The 21,594-nt window shown below is 55.7% G+C and overlaps 2 protein-coding genes across 2 annotated transcripts; one reads left to right on the top strand and one right to left on the bottom strand.

Moving 5' to 3' along the window:
- Positions 1-232: 232 nt before the first annotated feature.
- On the top strand, positions 233-5,467 carry GNB2 (G protein subunit beta 2). Its single transcript, XM_036278857.1, has 10 exons — positions 233-398; positions 2,675-2,823; positions 3,029-3,067; positions 3,185-3,291; positions 3,623-3,686; positions 3,771-3,933; positions 4,027-4,093; positions 4,401-4,602; positions 4,692-4,908; positions 4,991-5,467. Exons 2-10 carry the CDS (start codon positions 2,767-2,769, stop codon positions 5,095-5,097), a joined length of 1,023 nt encoding a protein of 340 aa, XP_036134750.1. The 5' UTR covers positions 233-398; positions 2,675-2,766; the 3' UTR covers positions 5,098-5,467.
- Positions 5,468-5,756: 289 nt separating this feature from the next.
- On the bottom strand, positions 5,757-21,277 carry GIGYF1 (GRB10 interacting GYF protein 1). Its single transcript, XM_036278856.1, is given in 30 exon segments — positions 5,757-8,055; positions 8,155-8,284; positions 8,364-8,527; positions 8,623-8,783; positions 8,880-9,064; positions 9,320-9,547; positions 9,629-9,775; positions 9,876-9,958; positions 10,077-10,177; positions 10,311-10,427; positions 10,513-10,613; positions 10,732-10,898; positions 11,022-11,193; positions 11,402-11,502; positions 11,898-12,035; positions 12,539-12,647; positions 12,778-13,031; positions 13,248-13,418; positions 13,642-13,682; positions 14,088-14,196; positions 14,311-14,359; positions 14,362-14,424; positions 14,582-14,677; positions 14,787-14,916; positions 15,005-15,115; positions 15,233-15,291; positions 15,383-15,521; positions 16,489-16,715; positions 17,626-17,753; positions 21,235-21,277. Coding segments are annotated over 25 exon segments (3,105 nt in total). The 5' UTR covers positions 15,040-15,115; positions 15,233-15,291; positions 15,383-15,521; positions 16,489-16,715; positions 17,626-17,753; positions 21,235-21,277; the 3' UTR covers positions 5,757-8,002.
- Between the last annotated feature and the right edge of the window lie 317 nt (positions 21,278-21,594).

Below are 21,594 nucleotides of genomic sequence, written 5' to 3' on the forward strand. Positions count from 1 at the left end.
CCTCCCCTATGCCGAAACCATATCTTTCAGCCCCAGGGGGGATGTCTTACTCCTTTGGGGATAGCAAAGCACTAAGTTTGGTCCATTTTGCGTCGGAATAGTGTGGAATAATATCTTCGTTGTGACAGAGCCTATCTTTGCCCCTTAAGTAGTATTTTCCTTTCCAGCCTCCCCCCGCTAAGTAGTTGGTCTCGCCCAGTAGGGCCCTGGGCGCGGCGGCGACGGCCGCGTCACTGGCGGGCGGGATCCCTCCGCTCAGGGGAGAACAGTGCTGGACGGTTGAGTTGGGGTGACTGAGGAAATCCATCCGCGTCGCCGCTGCTGCCGCCTCCGCCGCGGAGGAAGACAGGACCTCCCGCGCTTCTCTGGAGACCCTTGGCAGAGTCCCACCGCCACAGGTACCTCCGCTGATAAAAGGAGTTCTCATCCCCCCCAGCCCCAAATTCCCATCGAGGGGTGGGGACCTTCCTTCCTTCCGTCTCCCGGATCTGGCCTCTTGGGAGCGGACGTAACTCTCCAGACCTCCCCTCCCTTCTTCTGGCCCTGTCGCTTCTAAACCCGGAAGGGGAACTGGGAGACCCTCGCTCCCAGAAATGCACGCCCTCCCTGCACCATTAGGCCCATTTTGCCTGATCCAGATCCCATCCGGGCTCCGCTTGCCTCTTGCTCCCTGAGAAGTTGGGGGCAAATTCGGAGCTTCCTCTAGGCCCCATACCGCCCCCTTCCCCCATCCCCACCTCCGTTTGCCCCTAGATAGCATACCCCTCGTGTCCTCCCATTTCGCACCCCCGGCAGCATTCGTCTTGCAAAACTCCAGAATCCTCAAACAGGCAGGGCCGCGAGGCCACCCTTCCCTTTGCCACTACCCTACCCTCGATTTGGGTTCAGCCTGTGTTTTCTGGCCCCATTACCCTGGAAGGGGGTCTTTGGCACCCCTTTCCCTTTACTAGTCCTAACCCTACGCCTAGCTCCTGGGAGTCCCCACCCTCTGCCCAGCTTTCTTTTGGGCAAAATGGAGGTCGTGGGGGCCAGAGGGCCAGGCCCACAGCGCTTCGTAGCGCGGTACCGGCCCGCGCCTTTTAGCTGCCAGATCCGGGACCCTCTCTTACCCCCTCCCCTGCGCCTTGCCAGAGTTGCGGAGGTGGTATCACCCTTATTTCTCCTTGGATCCCGGTTGCTGTGTGCCCAGAATTTGGGGGCAGCTGTGGGGGCCCTGGAGGTTGATGGGACTGAGGGTTAGGAGCGTCGCCCCCGCCCCCAGCGTCTTCCTCCTAGTCAGCTTCATTCTGTCCCGGGCCTCTGGCGTTGCTACCCGGCCGGGGCTCTTGGGAGCTGGAAGGAGGGGGCTTTGTCTGGAGCTGGGGAGGTGGAGTGGGGGCTTTGCTCCCTCTTCGCTTTTACTGATGGGCATCTCCTGGCGCTGGCGTAGAAAGCTGAACTGACCGAGGGGAAATGTCAGTGGGGAAGAGGAACGCCCAGGCCTGGGGGAAGTGGGAGCTGGGTGGGGGACGCCCGGATCGTCCGATTGCAGTGTGCATGGCCAGATCATACAGGTGTCCAAAAGGGGGGGGGGCAACTCCAGGCCCTGGAGGTGAGCCAGCCAGGCCCTGGGGACCCAGCAACAAGCCTGGGGTGTCGAGGGCGCAGTGCTGGGCCGCCTGGGGCCGCCGTTCGCCCGCCCGCCGGCGCCGGGGAGAGAGCAGCTCCGCGCCTCAGGGCGGGGGACCTCTCTTCGGAGCCCTAATTACTTGTGAGCGGCTCCCATAGGGTTTCCGTGGCGCGCCAAGGCGGGCGGCCTGGGCTCTGGGGGAAGCAGCGGCTTGAGGCTACCCTCCCCGCCATCCTCGCTTCCACCTGCCGCGGGCAGCTAATGGGGCGCAGCCGGCCCAGGGATTATCCGGGTGAGCCGTTCCGAACCTATTAGTGCCCAATCGGCTTTTCCCAAATCCTGTAAACAGCCACCCTGGCCGGTTCTGGGGAGGAGCGGGAGGTTGGGTCGGGCGGGGGCGATGGGGCCCGGGGTGGGGTCACCCACCCTACAGGTCTCTGCCTTGGATGCGGTTGCCTTGGCAACCGTGCTAGGGTGGGGACACTTCACCAATGAGGTGCTCTCAGTCCGGGTGACGGTTGCCTAGGTAACCCCACGAACAGCCCAGCTTACCCCTTAGGTCTCCCCTCCCCCAGTCTTGGGGGGTGTGTGCGGAGGGTGTGTGGCTTGTGAGGGTGAATTTAAAGAGGCACCGCCCCTTTTAAAATGAGGTGCTAGTTGGGCGGTGCCTGTGTGGGCGGGGCGGACGCCTGGTCTGTTTTGAAGGGACTCTCCACCCCCTTCACCTCCCCCCCTACCAGTTCCTGTAGCGGGTGTCCCGCCCGGGCTTCTGTCCGAGGGAGGGGTTTCCCCTGCGCTTCCTCTTGCACTTCCCGCTTCGTTTCCGGGGGGCGGGAGGAAGATTGGGGAAGTCGGCTATTCCTAGTCCACATCTCCTGTGCCAGAGGCCCTGGGTTCTGCCGTAGAGACCGAGGCCACCACTGCTGCTCCCTTTCCCTTCCGCCCTGTGTTCACCCCTTCCTGTCGGCTTCAACTCCACCTTTCCCCCTTTCTTCCCCGGGGCCTTGGCCTTTCCCTCCTTCTTCCCCGTGGTCTTGGGTCTGACGTCAGCCCTACATCCCCCAGGCCTCGGGCCAGCGGCGAGGAGCTGCCTCCCCCAGCCCCCGTCCCGCGGCCCGCAGCCGCCGCCCCCAACCCCGCCCCACGGGCCCGGCGCCATGAGTGAGCTGGAGCAACTGAGACAGGAGGCTGAGCAGCTCCGGAACCAGATCCGGGTGAGGGCCTGGCCAGCTGAGCTGGGTGGGGGTGGGGGGCTGAATGGGCAGGACCAGGCGGCTGTGTGTGCTGGACTGGGGGTGTTGTGTGTGGGGATGTACCCTAACCCCTTACTGTCTTATCCTTTCCTCCCGTCTCATGTGTTTTTTTCTCTCCTCCCCCTCTGTCCTACCTCTGTCTGACTGGCTTGGCCATTTCTTATAGGATGCCCGAAAAGCATGTGGGGATTCAACACTGACCCAGGTGAGATGAATCCAGGGCTGGACTTGGGGTTAAGGGAAGGAGCAAGGGTTTTGAAGCATACTGCTTAGTAGGCTCTGCCTCCTGACCCTCCCTGATCCGTTCTGTCTCCACTTGCAGATCACAGCTGGGCTGGACCCAGTGGGGAGAATCCAGATGAGGACACGGAGGACCCTCCGTGGGCATCTGGCAAAAATCTATGCGATGCACTGGGGGACCGACTCAAGGTGTGTGCATGGTAGGGACTGGGTGCTTAGCTTTTGTGTTTGCCCTGGGGTTAAGTTTATAGCAGGCAGAGTTGGAGCAGTGGAGGGGCAGCCTTGCAGATCCGGGGAGATGAATAGAAGGCCCATGTTGCTGAGTATGTTTGGGAAGACTGTGATGCCTAGATGTCCTGAGGGGACTAGAAAGACTACCATACTGACAGGAACTCCTGGGCTGCTGTTGAGAGTTGTCTCAGAAGGGCCTCCCACCAAATGGGAGACTGGTAAGAGTGTCTTTCCACCAAAGGGGGCTTCACACCCTGACCCCTCCACCTGTTTTGCCACTTTCTAACAGGCTGCTGGTCAGCGCCTCCCAGGATGGGAAGCTCATCATTTGGGACAGCTATACCACCAACAAGGTAGAGGTGATACCTGAGGCTGGATGGGGCTTGGCTGCAGGCCCTGCCTGGTTTCTGACCTTGAGCATTGCCCCTCCTCCCTAGGTCCATGCTATCCCTCTACGTTCCTCCTGGGTCATGACCTGTGCCTATGCACCCTCAGGGAACTTTGTGGCCTGTGGAGGGCTGGACAACATCTGCTCCATCTACAGCCTCAAGACCCGTGAGGGCAATGTCAGGGTCAGCCGGGAGCTGCCTGGCCATACTGGTAAGAGGGGCTTGGTAGGGCACAGGTACTGTTAGTGGGGTAGGGTTCTGCTGCCCTCCTTTAGAGACCTGGCTGACCAGCCCCTTTCCCCAGGGTACCTGTCATGCTGCCGCTTCCTGGATGACAACCAAATCATCACCAGCTCTGGGGACACCACCTGGTGAGTCCCTGCTAGAGATAGGGAGTTGAGACTCACCTGCACTTCCTGCCTGGGGGACCACTGCCTCAGTGCTCAGCATGTAGTACACACACACTCTGAACAAGTGAGGGCAGAGCTCTTATTCTGAACATCTAGTCTCCTCCTGTGGTGGGAAGGAGACAAGAATAGGCTGCTGTGACTCGGTATCTCCTCATACCTCTTCCTTGGAGGCTGTCAGGGCTGGGCTCACATGGTGGAGGGGTAGGGAGGCAGGGATTCTGCTCTGCCCTCCTCTCTGATCCCTTCCTTTTTCCTGATACCTCTCTAGTGCCCTGTGGGACATTGAAACAGGCCAGCAGACAGTGGCTTTTGCTGGACATAGTGGGGATGTGATGTCCTTGTCACTGGCCCCCGATGGCCGCACCTTCGTGTCGGGTGCCTGTGATGCCTCTATCAAGCTGTGGGATGTGCGGGATTCCATGTGCCGACAGACCTTCATTGGCCACGAATCCGACATCAATGCCGTGGCTGTAAGTTCTGGGCAGGCTGGGCTGGCCCATCTCTGCCAGGCTCCTGGCCCTGCTCTGTGCCCTTATTCCACTCTTGTTGTGTCCTATAGTTCTTCCCTAACGGCTATGCCTTCACCACGGGCTCTGACGATGCCACATGCCGCCTCTTCGACCTGCGGGCGGACCAGGAGCTCCTCATGTACTCCCACGACAACATCATCTGTGGCATCACCTCTGTTGCCTTCTCTCGCAGTGGCCGGCTGCTGCTCGCTGGCTATGACGACTTCAACTGCAACATCTGGGATGCCATGAAGGGCGACCGTGCAGGTGAGGAGCTGGATGCTGGTTGGGGACAGGCTAGGACAGAGAACCCAGGCCAGATGAGTTCTAACGTACCACTCCCTTACAGGTGTCCTCGCCGGCCACGACAACCGTGTGAGCTGCCTTGGGGTCACTGATGATGGCATGGCTGTGGCCACAGGCTCCTGGGACTCCTTCCTCAAGATCTGGAACTAATAGCCCCAACCCCAACTGGGCCCGGCCAGGAGGGGCCTTGCCCACGCCCACACTACAGGCCGGGAGCTTTGGGGCTGGGGCACATGAGCCTCCCTCCCCTGGCCACAGGGCCTTGGGTCCCTGCTCCCCTACCCAGGTTTGGTTCCTCCCAGGGGCCCCCACTGTGGAAATAAAGATGGGAATAGAATGGGGGAAGAGGGGCAGAAAGCCCTTTCTTTAGCTGCCCTGGGGTCAGGGCCTCATCCCCCTGGAGGGTCAGAGGCTGGTGGTAGAAACTCCAGGGGCTGGCTTTTTTAAAACTGGTTTTATTTTAATTTTTATTATATTTTCAGTTTTTCCATAAAGGAACCAATTCCAACTCTGTACCTGGTCTCTCCTCTTGCTTGTGTCTTCCTCACTTCTGGGAGGGCCTATCAGCTGGAGGTTATGGGGCCAGAGAGGAAATCCTACTCTTCCTCAGACCAAATCTGGAGCCATAGGACCTTTTGCCCAGCAGAGTTGTAGGTGTTCCTCCTAAACACACAGCCCACCATTCTGACTGACCAACCACCCCCAACCTGCAGCTCTTCTGAATTCCCAGTTCTGAGATTGCCTCTCCTTCTACACCCCACCTCCCCCCAAGAAAAAAAATGCAGATGCAGAAAGGAACACACACCAAGTTTTATTGGGGGAAGTATTTACAGGGGCAGGTAGAAGAGAGAGGAGTAACAGGGTGGGGGAGATTACAGGTACAAGGCAGACAAGGGGATACAGAAGGCCCCTGCACCCACCCCAACCCCAAGAAGGGCAGGAGAGCAGCTGGGGCCCAGGAGGATGGGCTGGGGAAGGACAGCAATGGGGAATGAGTCCCTGGGCTTTGGGGGGGGGCCTCAGGGGCTTGTAAACATTGACCACTCTCAGAAGGGGATGGGTGGGAGAGGGCTCCCCCTACACTTCCTCACAGGGTTAAGGCCTCTCCAGGCTCAAGGGCCCCCTAAGTTCAAAGTCTCTTTAGCTGGGGGGGGTATAGGGAAGGAAGAGAGGAGAAGAGTGTCATCCCCCCCTCCCCCTGCATTGGCTGCGGCAGGGGTGGGGGCAGTTACATTCAGTCACAACAGTACTCCCCCCACACCTCTAATGCCGCCAAATACTGGCGCAAGGAAAGGGGGAGCTGGGGGGCCAGCAGCAGCAAGACTTTTCCCCCTGGCCCATCACCCCCTTATTGCTTTAGAGAATATTGTCTTTTCACGGACGCTAACACTGTTGAAACCAGGGAGAAGCAGGTGGAGGGAGTCCCTCCACCCCCCAAGGCCAGCTTTATTCCCCCAACACTGACCCAGTTGCCACTTTGGTGCAAAAACAAACAAAAAACCTCAAAACAAAAAACGTGGTCTCTCTGGGGATGGATGGAGAAAGAAAACTGGGGCCACTCCCCATTTCCCCAGGGCAGGAAGGAGAAATACATTCATGGAGGGGAGGCAGTGGCAGAATCCTGCCCTAATACTGCACTCTGAGCAGTGAGGTCAACAGGAGAAATTAGATGAGAAACCCAAAAGATACAAACTTAAAAAACACACGCACACAAATGGAGACAAACACAGGCAGGTGATTGGGAATAGGTCGGTGGGCAGAAGGACCAACTCCCCCTGACTTAGGAGAGACAGACACTTCTATGCTTGACCCCCTCCCCCTCCCCACCTTACCCAACATTTAAAAACATCAGGGGAGCAGGGAGGGGAGAGGCCTCTCATTCCTCTCTAGTTTGGTCAATGGAGGGGTCAGGGCAGAGCTGGGTGGTCCACATCCCACACAGCCAGTAGGCTGCAGGTGGAAGGCTCCCTTCTGACAGCCCTCATACTGCAACCTGAAGCCCCAAGCTGCCCACTCCCTTGGCCTCCTGGGCCCCTCCTGTCACCCTCTTCACAGGAGAAATAGTCATTAAGTGGTGCCTCTCTCCATCCAACTCCTGGAGGAACTGCTCTGCCCCCACCTCACTGACGGGGGCGCAGCAGGGGCTTGTGGCCCAAAGAATACATTCATGTGGCAAGGCTTGAGGAGCTGGGGCTTTCCACTTCACACCCAGTCCCCCTAATGGCAGTGGTGGGGGAAGCCCCTCACCAGGGCCAAAGTGGAAGTTCGGTGGCCCTGACAGCCAGATGAGGTTGGCACTGGCTGGCCCTCTGCCATCTACCCAGTCAGCCACCTGGGAAGGGGAGGTGGCCTGGCCCATTTGTGCAACTTTCCCCCAAAGCAGCAAAGCCAAGGGGCTCCTTTAGCCCCGACCCCAGACACCTCTGCCATAGTCATAGCAACAAGGGGGCCTTTCACAGCAGTCCGGCCGGTGGGGCTGAGGGGGCCTCGCTGTGCAAACTGCTGGCAGCCCAGCTTCCAGTTACCCCAATGGCCCACCTGGCAGGGTAGGGAGGGTAAGTGCAGCCTTGGGGGCCAGGCAGGACAGATCCGGTGGGGCCATGTCCCCACTGCCCCAAAATAACAGTGTGTTTTTCTTTCAGCCTCCTAACCTTTTTTTTTTCCCATTGTTTTTCTTTTTTCTTAAAAAAAAAAACCAAAAAACAAAAAAAACTCTGTGGACCTTCCATTGTCACCCCGGCAATCCCCAGAGGGGAAGGGGTGCTTAGAGTTTAGTTTTTAACAGTTTCTTTTGTCTCTCCTAACGTTTTCTTCAATGTTGTTTAAAATTTTTTTAAAAGAAAGAAAAAAAAACCCTTCCCCCCCAATCTATTAAAGTGCCTCGTGGTGGGTGAGTTAAGGTGCATCGTGTGGTTTGTAACAAGTGCTGGGGACCCTGCCCCTGCTTCCTCCTAGGCTCCTTGTTGGGAACCTGCAAGCTGGGGACCCAACAAGAGTCCAAGCTGCTGCTGTTGCCCCTGGCCTACAGCCCAGGGGGGCTGGTGGGACGGGCTGGTCAGTAGTCATCCACGCTCTCGATCTCACCAGAAGGTCCATGCAGGGAGTACCCTGAAGCCAGAAGAAGCTGGGTTTGAGCTCTTTCACTGACAAGTGTCTGCTCCACGCTGAGGAAGGAGCCTCCTTAGTGGCCCCACCCCCAAAACATACCCAAGATGCTAGGGTCCGAGTGTAGCATCAGTGCCCGCCTCTTGGCTTTGCTGCCCTCCCCAGGGCCAAGTTTGGTGCTGTGGTTGGTCTGAAAGGCGGTCTGCAGAGAGCCGCTGCTCAACCAAGCCTCCTGCCAGGCAGCAGAGAGGGAGGGAGAGTAAGCAGGGTGCTGGGCAACCTCATCCTCACCTGCAGATGTGAAACCTCACCTGCTGCTGCTGCCGTTGTTGGCTGGCTTTTTGCTTAGCCCTCCGCTCCAGGAATTGTTTGGCAAATTCTTTGGCTTCCAGCGTGTCCCCCAGGCAGGAACGAATATAATCGTGGACATCATAGGGGGATTCTACCTCTTTGAGGATCGCTACAGCCATGGGCACTATAGGGCAGGATGGTGGCTGTCAGGGCCCACTGATGCAGGTCTGGCACTTCCGGCCCAGCCCAGCCCAGCCTCCCAGGGTCTGCCATCTATACCATCCAGGCTGCCCGTGGTGCTCAGTGTGTGCAGCATCTGCTCACACCACTGGGTGAAGCCATCCTGGGGCCTGGGAATGCCCTGTAACAGCTTCAGCAGCTTCTCTTCTTCCTCTGTCTTTTTGCGTACAGGCCGACCTGACAGGTGGCTGTATGAATCACTAGGTGGGATGAGGGTGGATCAGAGACAAGAGATCAGCTCAAGTGTTCCACATCCTTCCAGCCTTTGCCCAGACCCTGCAGGCCCTGGCACTCACCTGAGAGAGGGGCTGCTCCGGCTGTTCTTCAGGCCCAGGCTGCGAGCCAGGCTCCCGCTACTCTTGACGGAGTCCTCCCAAAGCCCCAGGCCGACACTGCCGCCCCCGCTCTTGTCGGGGCCACCCCACAGCGGCCCAGATTCAGATACCCACTGGTTCACGGGGGTAGCGCCCAGGCCCCCAAGCTGGTATAGATGGCAGGAAGTCAGGGTGGCGCAAACAGGGACACACACTCAAGAAAGCGTGGGGACTACGTGGGGAGGCTTGTTTATGTGTCAAAGAAGGGTAAAATAAGGACCACACAGAAGAGAGATACTTCAAAATCAGATACGGACCAGCACGCCCCACCCCACACCCGAGTCACCCTATAAGCTAACTGGAAGAGATTCCTGAGGGCCCAAAAGTTGCAAGTCAACCAGGAAAGGGCCCAGCTTGCTCACCACACGGTGGTTGGGGGCTTGGGCCCGTGATGGCTCCCGAGGCAGAGGTTGCTTATGTAGCTGTCGCTCGCCCTCCAATTGCAGCTCAAGTAGCGTCTTCATGGAGAGTCCTTGCTTGGCCAGGCCAGCCCACAGTGGGGGTGGGGAGTTGGGTGTAGGGGGCACTGGGACAGTGGCCACTGCCTGCTGCTGCTGCAGCAGCTTTAGTAGTAGCTCCTGCTGCCGCACCTGAACCAGAAAGACAATGAGGGCCAGCAATCTGGCCCCAAGCTCAGGCCCAAGAAGGCCAAGGCTCAGCTGGGCACCCACCTGCTTACGCCGAAACAACTCCTCTTCCTCCTGCCGCCGCTTCTGCTCCTCCTGTTGCTGCTGCTGCTGGCGTCGCTTCTCCTCCCGGCGCTTGCGCTCCTCCTCCTCCCGCTTCACCCTGAGCTCCACTTCTCTGCGCTCTTGGAACTGATAGTCAATAAGGTCAAACCTCAGACATGGGGGCACCCTGACTTCCCTTAGTCCAGCCCTTGACTCCATGTACTCCAGCCCCAGGATGTCTACTCACTTTATGTTGCAGCTGGAGTTGTTCTAGAATTGGACCCTGAGTCGAAGAGTTAATTGGTATGTCCCAAAGACTGGCCTCACCGCCTGCAGGAGGCAAAGGCAGCTGCAGGAGAGAGCTCAGGCCCCCTGGGCTGAAGCAACCTGAGAGGAGGTGCAGTCCAAGCTCCCTACTCTCCCAGAGACTGCTGGGCTGGCCACCCACCTGATTGTGATGAGGCTGAGGTATGTATATCCCAGAGGGAGCCCGAATCTGGCACCGACAAGGACCGGTTCATAGTCGGGAGCAGGTTCTGGTCCCCACCTCTGGGGAGCAAAACACTGATTCTTAGCACCTTAAACCCATCTCCAGGCTGCCCCATCTCCCCACTTGACATATCCTGAGGGCTTATACATGCAGCCAAGTAAAGACTGTGATGTGACAGAGCAGCCCACAGACCTGGGGGATTTGAGAGCTTGGAGCTGCTGCAGGAAGGTGGTGAGCTGCTGCTGCTGTGGTGGCGTCAGGTCTCCCAGAGCCACCTTTTCCCGGAGCCCACACTGCTGGAGGGGGCGACTGTGGAAAGGAAGATAGGCGTGAGGGGGGCCGCCCATACTGCCTGTTCCTGTCCTTATTTACAGGCCCTTCCAGGCCCCTATACCTGTTGACCAGCTGAAGAAACTGCTGGTGCTGCAGTTGCTGGTACAGGGCTGCTGCTGCCAACTCCTGTTGTTTCTTCAGCCGTTCCTGGTCCATGTTTCCCTGAGTAACGGTAAGAGTATTCCCACAGTTTGGACTTTGTCATGCTCCACACAATCTGCTGACATCCATCAGGCTCTGACCTCCCCTCCCTGCCCTGCCCAAAGGTAGGTATGCTTACCAGCAGTGGGGGTGGCGAGGGACCAGGAGCAAAGGGCACACGACCCCACATCTTGATCACCTCACCAAGTGGCTGGAAGCCCTCATCACAGCCACGCTTCACAAGCAGGGCCATGGAGAAATAGCCTGCCTGGAACCACTCTGCCATCTCCTGTGTTGTGAAGGGGCCTGTAAAGACAGAAAGGGAGCTTCGGTCAGAAAGGTGTGTCAAAGCAGCCCTGAAGGAGAATGATGGTATGTCCCCACCCCTAGTAGCCCCTCCAGCATGCCCCCCACACTCCCCATGGGCACCTTGGATCTCTCCCTGTGGGTCCTTGTAGAACCACTTCCGGGCCGCACCATGGCTGAGGGGGAGGGCAGTGGCAGCTGCAGAGTGTCGCAGGCCCTGGGCGTGCATGGCAGCTGTGAATTGCTCTTCCTCTAGGGAGCTGTCCTGCAGGGATGCCACAAGCTTCTCTGCCTCCTGGGAGCCCAGGGAGAGAGGGAAGGCTCAACTGCCCAATCACAGCAATTGCAAGACGGGGCTGGGGCTAAGGTCGAGCTGGGGTGAGCTGGATACTGGGACAGATGGGGAAGAGCTTGTACACGGGCACAGACAGAATAACAACGGCTTTCTGGCCCCTATAGGAGAGATTCCCTAGAGCGTTCTTAGCCCCCCGCCCCGACCCAACCTGCTGCAGATGCTTCAAGCCTTCATCATCTTCCAGATCACCAGGCGGGCCAGAGGGTGAGCCCACTCCAGGACTCAGCTTCATTCCCCTCAAATCATCTCCTGGGAGCAAAGAAAGGAAAATAGATTGGAGGGTCCAGAGAAGGCACAAGATAGTGCCCTATCCACCCTCACAGCAGAAAAGCAGGCTCTAGCCTGGCTGGTGTGGCTCAGTTGTTGAGCATTGACCCATGCACCAAGAGGTTGCTGGTTCCATTCCCCATCAGGGCACGTGCCCAGGTTGTGGAACTGATCCCCAGAAGAGAGCATACAGGAGGCAGCCGATCAATGTTCTCTCTCATCAATGTTTCTCTCTCTCTCTCTCCCTAAAATCAATAAAGAAAAATTAAAAAAGAAAGAAAAACAAGGTCTACTCTAGCCCCCCACAAAAACACCCTGTGCACCTCCTTCCCACAAGGAAGAGGGCTTTCCCCACCAACCCTTCACTCTCTGGCTACCTTCAGCAATTGGCAGGTCTTTCTCCACAGCATCACCTCCTTCTCCATTAGCTCCCCAGAGTGGGCCCAAAGCAGCCAGTGGGGATGGAGAGCTGGACTTCTCTTCTGGAGGTGGCAGTGGGGTCAGTTCCTTCCCACCTGAAAGAAAAAAGTAATTACCACAATTCAAAACCAAAGAGCTAGAAGGCCTTAAAAATGATTTAGCACAAACCCTCTATTTGTGGCCAGATCTTAGGCCTCTGGATATAGAGTCCACCAACTTAACTTTGGCCAACTCAGCTAATATTCAGTGACTCAATACCACAAACCCCCCTTTTTACACTTCCTCTTTTTCCCCTGTAACACTGGACACTGATGCATGTGTCCATGGCACTCTCCAGGGCTGTATGTACAATACCGTAAGTTTACTACTGTGTCCTACAGATTCTTCAAGTAATTTACAAAGGTCATTTTGATTGCAATTGATTTTTATCTGACACACTGCCTTAAAGATACAGCCTTGCTTCTCTACACCTGTGAGTACGTGCTTTTCTGGAGTTTCTAAGCAGCCTTCTCCTAAAGGTAAGTGCAGTCAGTATCCAGCCTGGTGAAGAAACCCTCTGCCCACCGGGCCCAGCTCTTATTCCACCCTGCAGGCTTACCTGTCTCAGATCCCTCCTCATCCAACCCTTCGGAAGGCTCTTCCTCTTCTTCCTCTAGACCCTGGAAGTCAAGCTCCTGTTCCTCAGGAATGGACTCCTTGGGTCCCTTCTACATGGGATTACAAAACACAATGGGAGGGGAGGGGCAGAGGATAAAAAGGTGGGAGTAAGAGGACCCCATTAGGGCGGGTTCCCACCAATATCTAATAAAAATCTTCCCCTGGCCTCCTCACATATACCTTGAGAGGCAAGAAGGCCCCAGAGGCATCAAAGGTGCCCATTTCTTCATCCTCATCGTCCAAGCACCATTCTGGGAGTCCATCCTTGTCGTCATCAAAGCCATCAGGTCCTCGGCACCTCCGAAGGTGAGAACTGCCCCCGCCACCCCGTCCCTCCTCTTCACCACACCCTCCTCGTTCCCCTCGCAAATCAAATTCGAACTTGCGACGCCGGTCCCCATGTTCCCGCCAGCCAGCAGAGCGGGGGCCACCATCTGAGCAGAAAGAAAAGAATTGGTGGAACCAGTGGAGCCAGAGGCTGTCTTCTGCCCACAGGACTCCTAGGATACCTGGCATCTCCAGAACTTCTCCCTCACCCACCTCACTCCAGAACACTTTTAGTTCCCTTTGCCTGGCCATGAAAGCCCCCTGCATGGAAAAGTTCTTGCTGCCCCCCACCCCCTGCAACACACATCTAGCCCCACTCTTACCAGGGCTGGCTGAACGCCAGCGGTCACCATCTCGCCGGGGTCCTGCCCCAAGTCTCCAGCTGCCCTCCTCCTCTTCCTCTTGCTCCTCCCGAAGAGATCGCCAGTTCTCACTATCTGAGCGGGCATGTTCCTTCCTCGGACCAGCCCCTCCCTCCTCAAACCCGGATCGTGCTTGGGGGTGGGGGAAGACACAGTCAGTGGAGTGGCAGCCATGGTCCCTGGAAGACTCTTTCTACAATCCTCACTGATAAAGAGGAGCTCAGCTTCGGACCCTCCTTCCCTGCCCCGCACCTTCCCCAGGAAACGTCACCCTCACTGGGGCCACCCATTTCTGTCTCCCCCCAACCTCTCAACGACCTTCAGGGCCAGGAACCTCCCTCACCACTGTCCATACCTCCATCCCTCCTGGCCGACTTCTCAAATCGCCTCTCGCCTCTGCAGGAGGGAAAGGTGTTGGTCAAAGGAGGATAGATTCCCCTCCCTGACTTTTGAGATCTCTGCATACCTGTCCATTCTACTCTGAGAAAGGTGGAGTGGGGGGAAAAGGAGATATGGGAGACCAGGAAAAAGACCTGGGAGGGAGCTCAAGGGGCCACACAGAACAGAAGATCACAGGACAAACGGGGACTGAGAGCATCAGAAGGAAAGGGCAGGGCTGCAGGGGTCAGAGGGCAGAGAGAGTGATCTCTAACCAGGGCTTATCTGGTTGGTCTCCTGTTGCCCCCTAATGACACTGCCCCCTAATGACAAAGACCCAAGCCTTTCTTCATGAAAACTCTGGGTCTTAACCCTAGGGCTTCTCTCTGCTCTGCCTCTATGCCATCTCCTTCCAGCCTGTACCTGTCATCCCAACTCTGGCTACGCTGGATCTCCCGGGGATTTCGACCAAAGGCCCCATCGCCTTCTTCAATGCTTCTTTGGTAAAAGCAACTGTCCCCGCGGCCACGGCCTGGAACCAGAATGAGATGTACATGAGAACTTGCCAGATCACCTCTGCACATCTTTAAGACCACAGGCACCCCCAACCCCTGCTCCCCCTAGAATATGTTATCACCCTCCCTACCTCGGCTCCGAGTGCTGCCCCTGCCACGGGAGGTGCCGCCTGGGGGGGGGGGCCAGCCCCTTTCCCCATCAGCCTCAGCACAGCCACACTGTTCACTGACAGGGAGAAGTTTCTCTGAGGAGGGAGCCAGGGGTGGGAGTGAGGACCCAGGTACCTGACCACCCCCACCCTGTCTAGAACTGCACCCTCCACCACCTGTATTCCCAATCCAGCCCCACTCCAAGACAGAGCCCCAGTGTCCCAGCCCAAAGCTAACCCAGCCCGGCCCCACCTGCTCCTCCTCAGTCAGAGGCTCCAGTGCCAGGGGCTGCAGTGGTTCCTCCTGTAGTACCGCAGCAAATTCCTTGTCCTGCAGCTCATCAGGGACCTATCAATCAAGGCAAGAGGGCCAAGATACTACATGCTCCTGGGACCTCTCCACTGACTAAGGATGGACAGGCAATTGAGCCAATACCCCACCGACACCCACCCCCCACCTTATTCTCCTTGATGTAGAGGGCCAGCATCTCCTCTCGCCCATATCGATAGTCAGCCAGTTTGTACTTGGGCATGGCAGGGGATGGGGGCGGGGAGGCCACGCTGCCACCGCTAGAAAGTGCCCTCAGCCTAGAAAAGGGACACAGAGAAGAAAGAGGATTTGAGCAGCTCTGTTCTTCCTGGCTTTCCCATGCTACCCAAAGTACGTCTGACTCACCACTCAGGCCCAAAGTTGAGGGTCTCTGCTGCCATTGTGGAGCCGGGTGTGTCCTAGAGATCGAAGGAGATAAGCAGGGGTGGGGGAACCTGGAGTTCACTCTCCAAACACCTATGGAGAAGGCAGAGGGGACACTGGGCTTAGAGACAGTATACCCAGATAACCCTGAGGATGAGAAATAGGTCCCCACCTTCGGTGGACACAGTAATGGGTTCTAAAAAGACTCACCTAAACCAGCCACGTGCCACTCACACCATGAGCTAACCAGAGTCACGATAGAGGAAGATCTGGGGGGAGGGGAGGAAACAGGGCAGCTAGAACCCTTCTGTTTTTTGCAAGGGTGCCCTCCCTCTCCCCAGATCTATCTGGCAGGCTTACTCTGGGCAGCAGGTAGAGCAGGGACCAGCCTCTCTTCAGGCAGGAGCGTATGCTGGAGTGAACCAGCGTTCCCAAGGTACTAAATGTTAGTTTGACCACAGTGGTGCCCAGGAAGGGACCTTCACATCTGGGAAAAATCCTTAACGAGAGGTGAGGGGAAGAAGATAGATTAAATTAATGCATCAGATGGGCTTCCTGCCTCTGGCCCTCCTGTGCTGCATAATGGTGGCCATAGCCCCTGCTCCTTCTCATCTCTTTCCCCCACGTTTGGCCCCATGAGCAGTTAATTTACTCAGCAAAGACTGACTGAGGTGCTGGGGGTGAGCAGAGAATATGCCAGGCACCTCTCTAGGTCTCAGCACTCTGGTCACACAGCATAACATTCAGTAAGGGGGTGGTCACGGTTTGCATGGACATTCAGGACAAAAATAAAACAAAACCAACCAACCAACCAACCGAGAAAACTCACTGGAACCACAAATATTCCAGAGATAAAAAAAAGTCAGTTATGGACCTGACCAGTTTGGTTCAGCGGTTAGAGCGTCGGCGTGTGGACCAGAGAGACCCGGGTTCGGTTTCTGCTAAGAGTGTGTACCTTGGTTGCAGTTTGTCCCGGGTTGGGTTGTGCGGGAGGCAGCCACTCGATGTGTCCCTTTCTCAGCAACATTTCTTTTCTCTCTCTCCCCTGCCCCCCTCCCTCCCACTCTATCTGAACAAAAAATGGAAAAATGTCCTCGGGTAAGAATGAAAAAAAAAAAGGTCAGTTATGGACAAAAGGATAAGAAATTACCCTGGGAGGAAAATCATTTCCCTTCTGAAAAACTTTCACAGATGGCTACATGGTGGCTAGAATCCAGAGACTCAGTTTCGAGAGAAACCTAGTATGAGGGGAATGGGGGTGGGATGCTATTCCAGGGACAAAGGTGGGGCACAAATTCAAGGCTACATGAAGGCTACAAGTCCAGCCAGTGCACCCATGGGCTAGTTTACCAAACAGGAACCAATACCCAAACCCCTTTCCTGGGATCAGGAAGAACCCAAGCACAAGTAAAAAGAGCCAAGAAGGGAACAAAGTTATGACGCCAGATGGGAAGAAGGCTCCTCACCATAAAGCACAAGTAAGGTCAGAGTTACTGAGGCTGACAGAAGTGGCAGCGTTGGCAGTGACCCGTCCCTCTAAGGACTGGTTGAGGACGCTCTCAGGAGGCAGCTCATCCCTGGTGGTTCCCGGAAAGCAGGGTCTCAGGGCGCTGCACAAATTTCCTCAATGGTTGGGAGGGAGGCTGGACCAGAGCACGTCCACAGTGCCCATCAACTCCAAGACTCCACAACTCTGGGAAGGAAAGAAGAAGGGTTTCTACCAGAGAGGCCAAGGGGCAGAGGCTCTCTCATTTACAGCTGCATACCAGAAGATAACACAAAACTCTAGGATAGACACAGGACCCACTCCCAGAATCCCAGCATCCTACAGTGAAACTGTACTTTTGAGACCAGCTAGAACAGGGCTGACCCCGCCCCCCCTCAGCATGAACATCTCTTCAACTGCTCTGGCTAGATATTCCTGGTGATGGAACATGATACGGCACACACGGCTGTCAGAAGACGAGTCTGTTGAAAAGCTCTTTCCTTCATGGAATTCAAGAAGGCCTCCCCAGACAGAAGAGTAAGGTAATTTTTCAATGCTACAACCATTATGTAATGTGGCCAATGGATGAAACTTGAAGACTCTGTGCTAGTGAAAAAAGCCAGTCACAAAAGAACATATATAGTTATGATTCCTCTTAAATGAGATTCCTAGAGTAGTCATATTCAAAAAGACAACAGAATACAATGGTGGGTGCTGGGGCTATTGGGCAAAGGGAACTGTTTAGTGGGTACACAGTTTCAGCTGAAATGGAGCAAATGAAAAAGTTCTGGAGATGGATGGTGGTGACAGCTGAACAACAATGTGAATGTATTTAATATTTCAGAACGTCAAACTTAAAAATGGTTAAAGTGGTATATGTTGTATTTCATTACCATTAAAAACAAAAAGGTTTAGAGGAAACAAAGGTATTCGAGGGATAGCTGTCACAAACCTAAGTTTTCCCCATTTCAAGAAAAACACCTCAAATTCCTTCAAACAAACCTCAGGAGAGTCTCCTCCAGTTCACTCCAGAAGAGCCCATCTTCTAGAGGAACAAGGAGTCCTGTGGCATGGAAGGCTGCTGTGGGGAGAGGGGAACAGACAAGGGACAACTCACCCTCTCACCCTGCCAGGGAGTGGCAAGGGTGGCACTCCTTGGTGCTTTCCACGGTTGGCCTCTGACTTTCTGTCCTGCTTGCAATGAGCAAAGTGAAGAAAAACAGCTCCCAATGAGAAGCAGAAAATCTGCAGAGGCAAAATGAGAAGCAGTCAGGGTCTGGGGTGGGGACCATAGGAGCAGCTGGAGAAAAAGGCCAAGACTCTGGATGGGCTGGGCAGAAGGAGGACCTGGTCTCACAGCTGGTGGCTGACTGGCCCTTCCTGGCCAAGCAGCCCGCATGCCTCCCACAATTTCTATCCCTCTAAGCAGGTATGTGTCTTTCCACATGCTTCCTCGAAGCCAGTGGTTCTCAATTTGGGGAGGGACTCTGCTCTCCAGAAGACATTTGGCAAGATCTGGAGACATCTTTGGTTGGCACGACTGGAAGGTGCTACTGGCATCTAATGGGTAGAGGCCAGGGATGCTGCTAAACATCCTACAATGCATAGGACAGTATTCTACAATAGAGAATTATCTGGCCCAAAATGTCAATATTGCACAGCTGAGAAACACTCCTCTATGCCACAAGCAGAGGTAATGCCTATTCTGTTTATTGGGAAGAATGAAAGACAAAAGAAATCAAATTTTCTGCAGTTCATTCTACCCTCTGAAGAGCAAAGAAATAATTCCCTAATTATACTGTCCCATGAGACAAATCTGAAATCTTGCCAGGAGGGAAATCCTTGGGAAAAGACTAGATTTTTAAAAACTATCCTGCCCTGGCCGGTGCGGCTCAGTTGGTTGGATGTTGTCCCAAGCACCTAAAGGTTGCCGGCTGGATTCCTGGTCAGAACTCATGCCTGGGTTGCTGGCTCGATCCTGGGTAGGGGGGCATGCAGGAGTCTGTTATGCTCTCATGTTGATGTTTCTCTCTCTAAAAATCAATACATTATTCTTTTTTAAAAATATGATCCTAAGTTTCTCTATTACAGACCTCTCAAAACCAAGCATTTAGATTACTTTCCAGTGAAAGAAAGGGTGGGAGAGTCAGCAGGAAGAGAAGTGGGGAAAAGCCTTTCCTGGCTACTTGATCTAAGGATCTCCTCACAGGCTTCTTCCAGCTTAGCCCCCACCCCTCATCCTGCCCAAAACATCTGCCTGCCTCTCCTACCAGCTCCTCTTTCTCTGGCCTTAGTATACCCTCATTCCCTTGGCCTCTGAATTATTGCTATTAAAAGGCTGCCCCCTGCCGGAATCAAGGGGAGAGGACATACACTGATCCTGGGTGCTCACAACAGGCTTGAAGGAACAGGAGGGGAGCCTGTTCTCTGGGGTTCAGAAATCACAAGAGATGGTAAAGATCCAGAGAATAGGCGGTCCCCAGTACACACTAAGTTAAGAACATTATTTCCTCATTCCATCACCCCTAAAATTAGCTAGCCCCAATCCAGAGCAATGTGCCTTGGCACAGAAAAGTAACCACTATTAACAGAACTAGAATCCCAAATCCCCCAACATTTGAGCAACTGCCCAGGCCCAAGTCTGTTGGAGGTGACTCCACCCTTTGTCAGGATGGAAAGATTCTCCCTGCATGGTAGATGAGACCTCTTTGAGGCTTAAAAAATGGTGCAAGCCCTGGCGACTGTGGTTCGGTTGGAGTGCCGCCCTGTGCACCAAAAGATGGTGGGTTCAATTCCCCGTTAGGGCACATGTAGGAAGTAACTGATCCATGTTTCTCTCTCTTTTTCCCTAAAAAAAAAAAAAAAAAATCAATACAAATTTATAAAAACAAACAAACAAAAACAGTGCAAGCCAGGTGCCCTCCGCTAGCCAGCTACCCCAGCCATCTCTCTATCTCTACTCTCTGAACCATCCTGAAAAAATGCTGCCCCTCAGCAGGTCCACTAGTTAACAGTTTCCAAAGCACTTCCACACTTTAACTCATTTGATCCCTTCTGCCCACTTGCCCAGTCTTGGGCTCCAGCCAGGGAAAACAAGGAACAGAGGCTGAAGCTGCCCCAGTAGGAGACACAGAAGTCCTCAGACACTCTATCCAGAACGGAGAATTACCCCAAACTCTAAAGCATACTTTGTGAGTATTAAGCCATTTTACATTTTTCATTAGAATTTTTAAAATCCTTCACATAGCTGCCCCTTCTCACCTTCTCTGCTCTAAAGTGGAGCTATTTTTTCCTATTCCAAACTCCCATCAGACATAAAAGGGAGGCAAAATGGGGTCCTTTAATCCATCAAATCGCACACAATATGAACAGATCCATTAGCTGAAAAAGCCAGACAAGGGGTCTAAGAACACAACTCATTTGATTTTTATCACCATATGATACCTGGATCACAGGCCACAGGCAACAAAGTCCAGATCTGCCCCAACCTTTCCCAATGACATGCTAGACCTACAATGCAGGAAATAAAACTGCAACTGGAGGGTAGGTGTCCTGGGACTGCACAGGTGAACAGTACAGATAAAGGAACCAGAAAGTGGACCCCCACACACTCAGAGCGGCAAAGGGGATCCACCTATTGGTACCCACGGTGTTTCAATTGCAGAGCCAATTTGGGGGCTCTTGTTAAGAAGCCAAGTTACAACTGGCATGTGAGCTCGAAGTAACAGCGGAAAGAATGTGTAAAGGCTGATGATCTTTGGGAAAGCAGCACTGAGAAGCAGAGGGTTATGAATAAGACTGGGGTGGCTGGAGGAAAGAACCTGCCAACAAGTACTGATTTAGCATCTCCCAGGGCCAGCGTTCTGATGGACCAAACCTGGAAGCTTACTGGGAATTCCAGTAATGACTGGATGAGAGGGATGAAATGAGGATCTCCTTTAAGTTAATTTGAAGGGGAAAAAAAGGCAAAGTGTGAACAAGGGCCGTAATGGGGGAGTTGCGGCATCAGGGGAGATGGGTTGGGAAGGGCCCAGCTTGGCAACAAGAAAGACTAACGTATTTAACACCGCCGGGCAACCGGGAGTAAGGAGACCCGATGACCAAGCACTAATGTCGCTGGCTTAAAGTAAATTCAGGTGAAGACCCAGTAGAGGTGTTCTGGTTATGGGGAAAGGCTTCCACGTTAGCCAAAGTCGTGCAATGCTTGGACTTTTAAGACCCGCAGGGCCCAGCTAATTCCAGCATGAACCCGGAGGCACGTTGAGGAATCTCCGGGGAGCGCTGGGAATTCGGGTCGGCGGCCCTTGAGCGGGCCTGGCGGAGGATGCTGGCAGGGGGGAACCGAGGATCCATGGCCGGGTTTCGGAGGGGTCGGAGGACGACCGTTAGGAGCGCGGGGGTGGGAAGAAGGCGGGCCGGCCTGGAGGACGGCGTGCCCTTCAGGGAGGGGCGCCAGGTGCGCGGGGCGCGGGCAGCCGCCCCCCGGGAGGAACGGCGGCGCTGGAGGCCGCCCCGGGGAAGGGGCTGACGGGACGGCCGGCAGGCAGACGCACCGGGTGGCAGTGGCCTCGAGAGGAGCCAGGGGAGGTCCGTGCCGGCAGCCCGCGCTCTGGCTCTGGCTCTGGCTCTGGCTCTTGCAGGCTCAGCGCGGCCGCCTCGGCGTCGGGGGCGGGCCTGCCCGGGGCCCGGCTGCGGGCCGGGGGCCGAGGGGCAGCCGAGCGCTTACCACGGCTGGCGGGCGGCGCGAGGCTCCGGTCGCGGGGCGTGGGCGGCGGCGGGCGGGCGGCGCACGAGCGGCGCGCTGCGGGCCGGGGGCAGCGGAGGCGGCAGGGGAAGGGGCGCTGGCGCTCCCGCGGCGGCCGCTCCTCTCTGTTTGTGTTTGTAGCAAGATGGCTGCCCGCCTCGCACCACGTGACGCGGACGCGGGGCCGCAGGGCCGCCCCCTCCGCCACCGCCGCGGCCGCCGCCTCCCTCCGCGGCTCCGGCCGGCTCCGACCCGCACTGCCTCGCCTGCTCCCCGTGTGCCCCGCCGGGTCGGCCTGGACGCCCGCTGCTCCCAAACCTCCCCCCGGCACGTGACCCGGGA

This window comes from Molossus molossus, unplaced genomic scaffold (genome assembly GCF_014108415.1).
Source record: "Molossus molossus isolate mMolMol1 unplaced genomic scaffold, mMolMol1.p scaffold_m16_p_3, whole genome shotgun sequence".
Classification (NCBI taxonomy): Eukaryota; Metazoa; Chordata; class Mammalia; order Chiroptera; family Molossidae; genus Molossus; species Molossus molossus.

What these genes read in the sequence shown, in the direction of transcription:
- GNB2 (XM_036278857.1), top strand. Translation starts at nt 2,767, where the DNA reads ATGAGTGAGCTGGAGCAACTGAGACAGGAGGCTGAGCAGCTCCGGAAC. An exon ending in CACTGGGGGACCGACTCAAG is followed by an intron (nt 3,292 to 3,622) that starts GTGTGTGCATGG and finishes ACTTTCTAACAG; the next exon opens with GCTGCTGGTCAGCGCCTCCC. An exon ending in ACAGCTATACCACCAACAAG is followed by an intron (nt 3,687 to 3,770) that starts GTAGAGGTGATA and finishes CCTCCTCCCTAG; the next exon opens with GTCCATGCTATCCCTCTACG.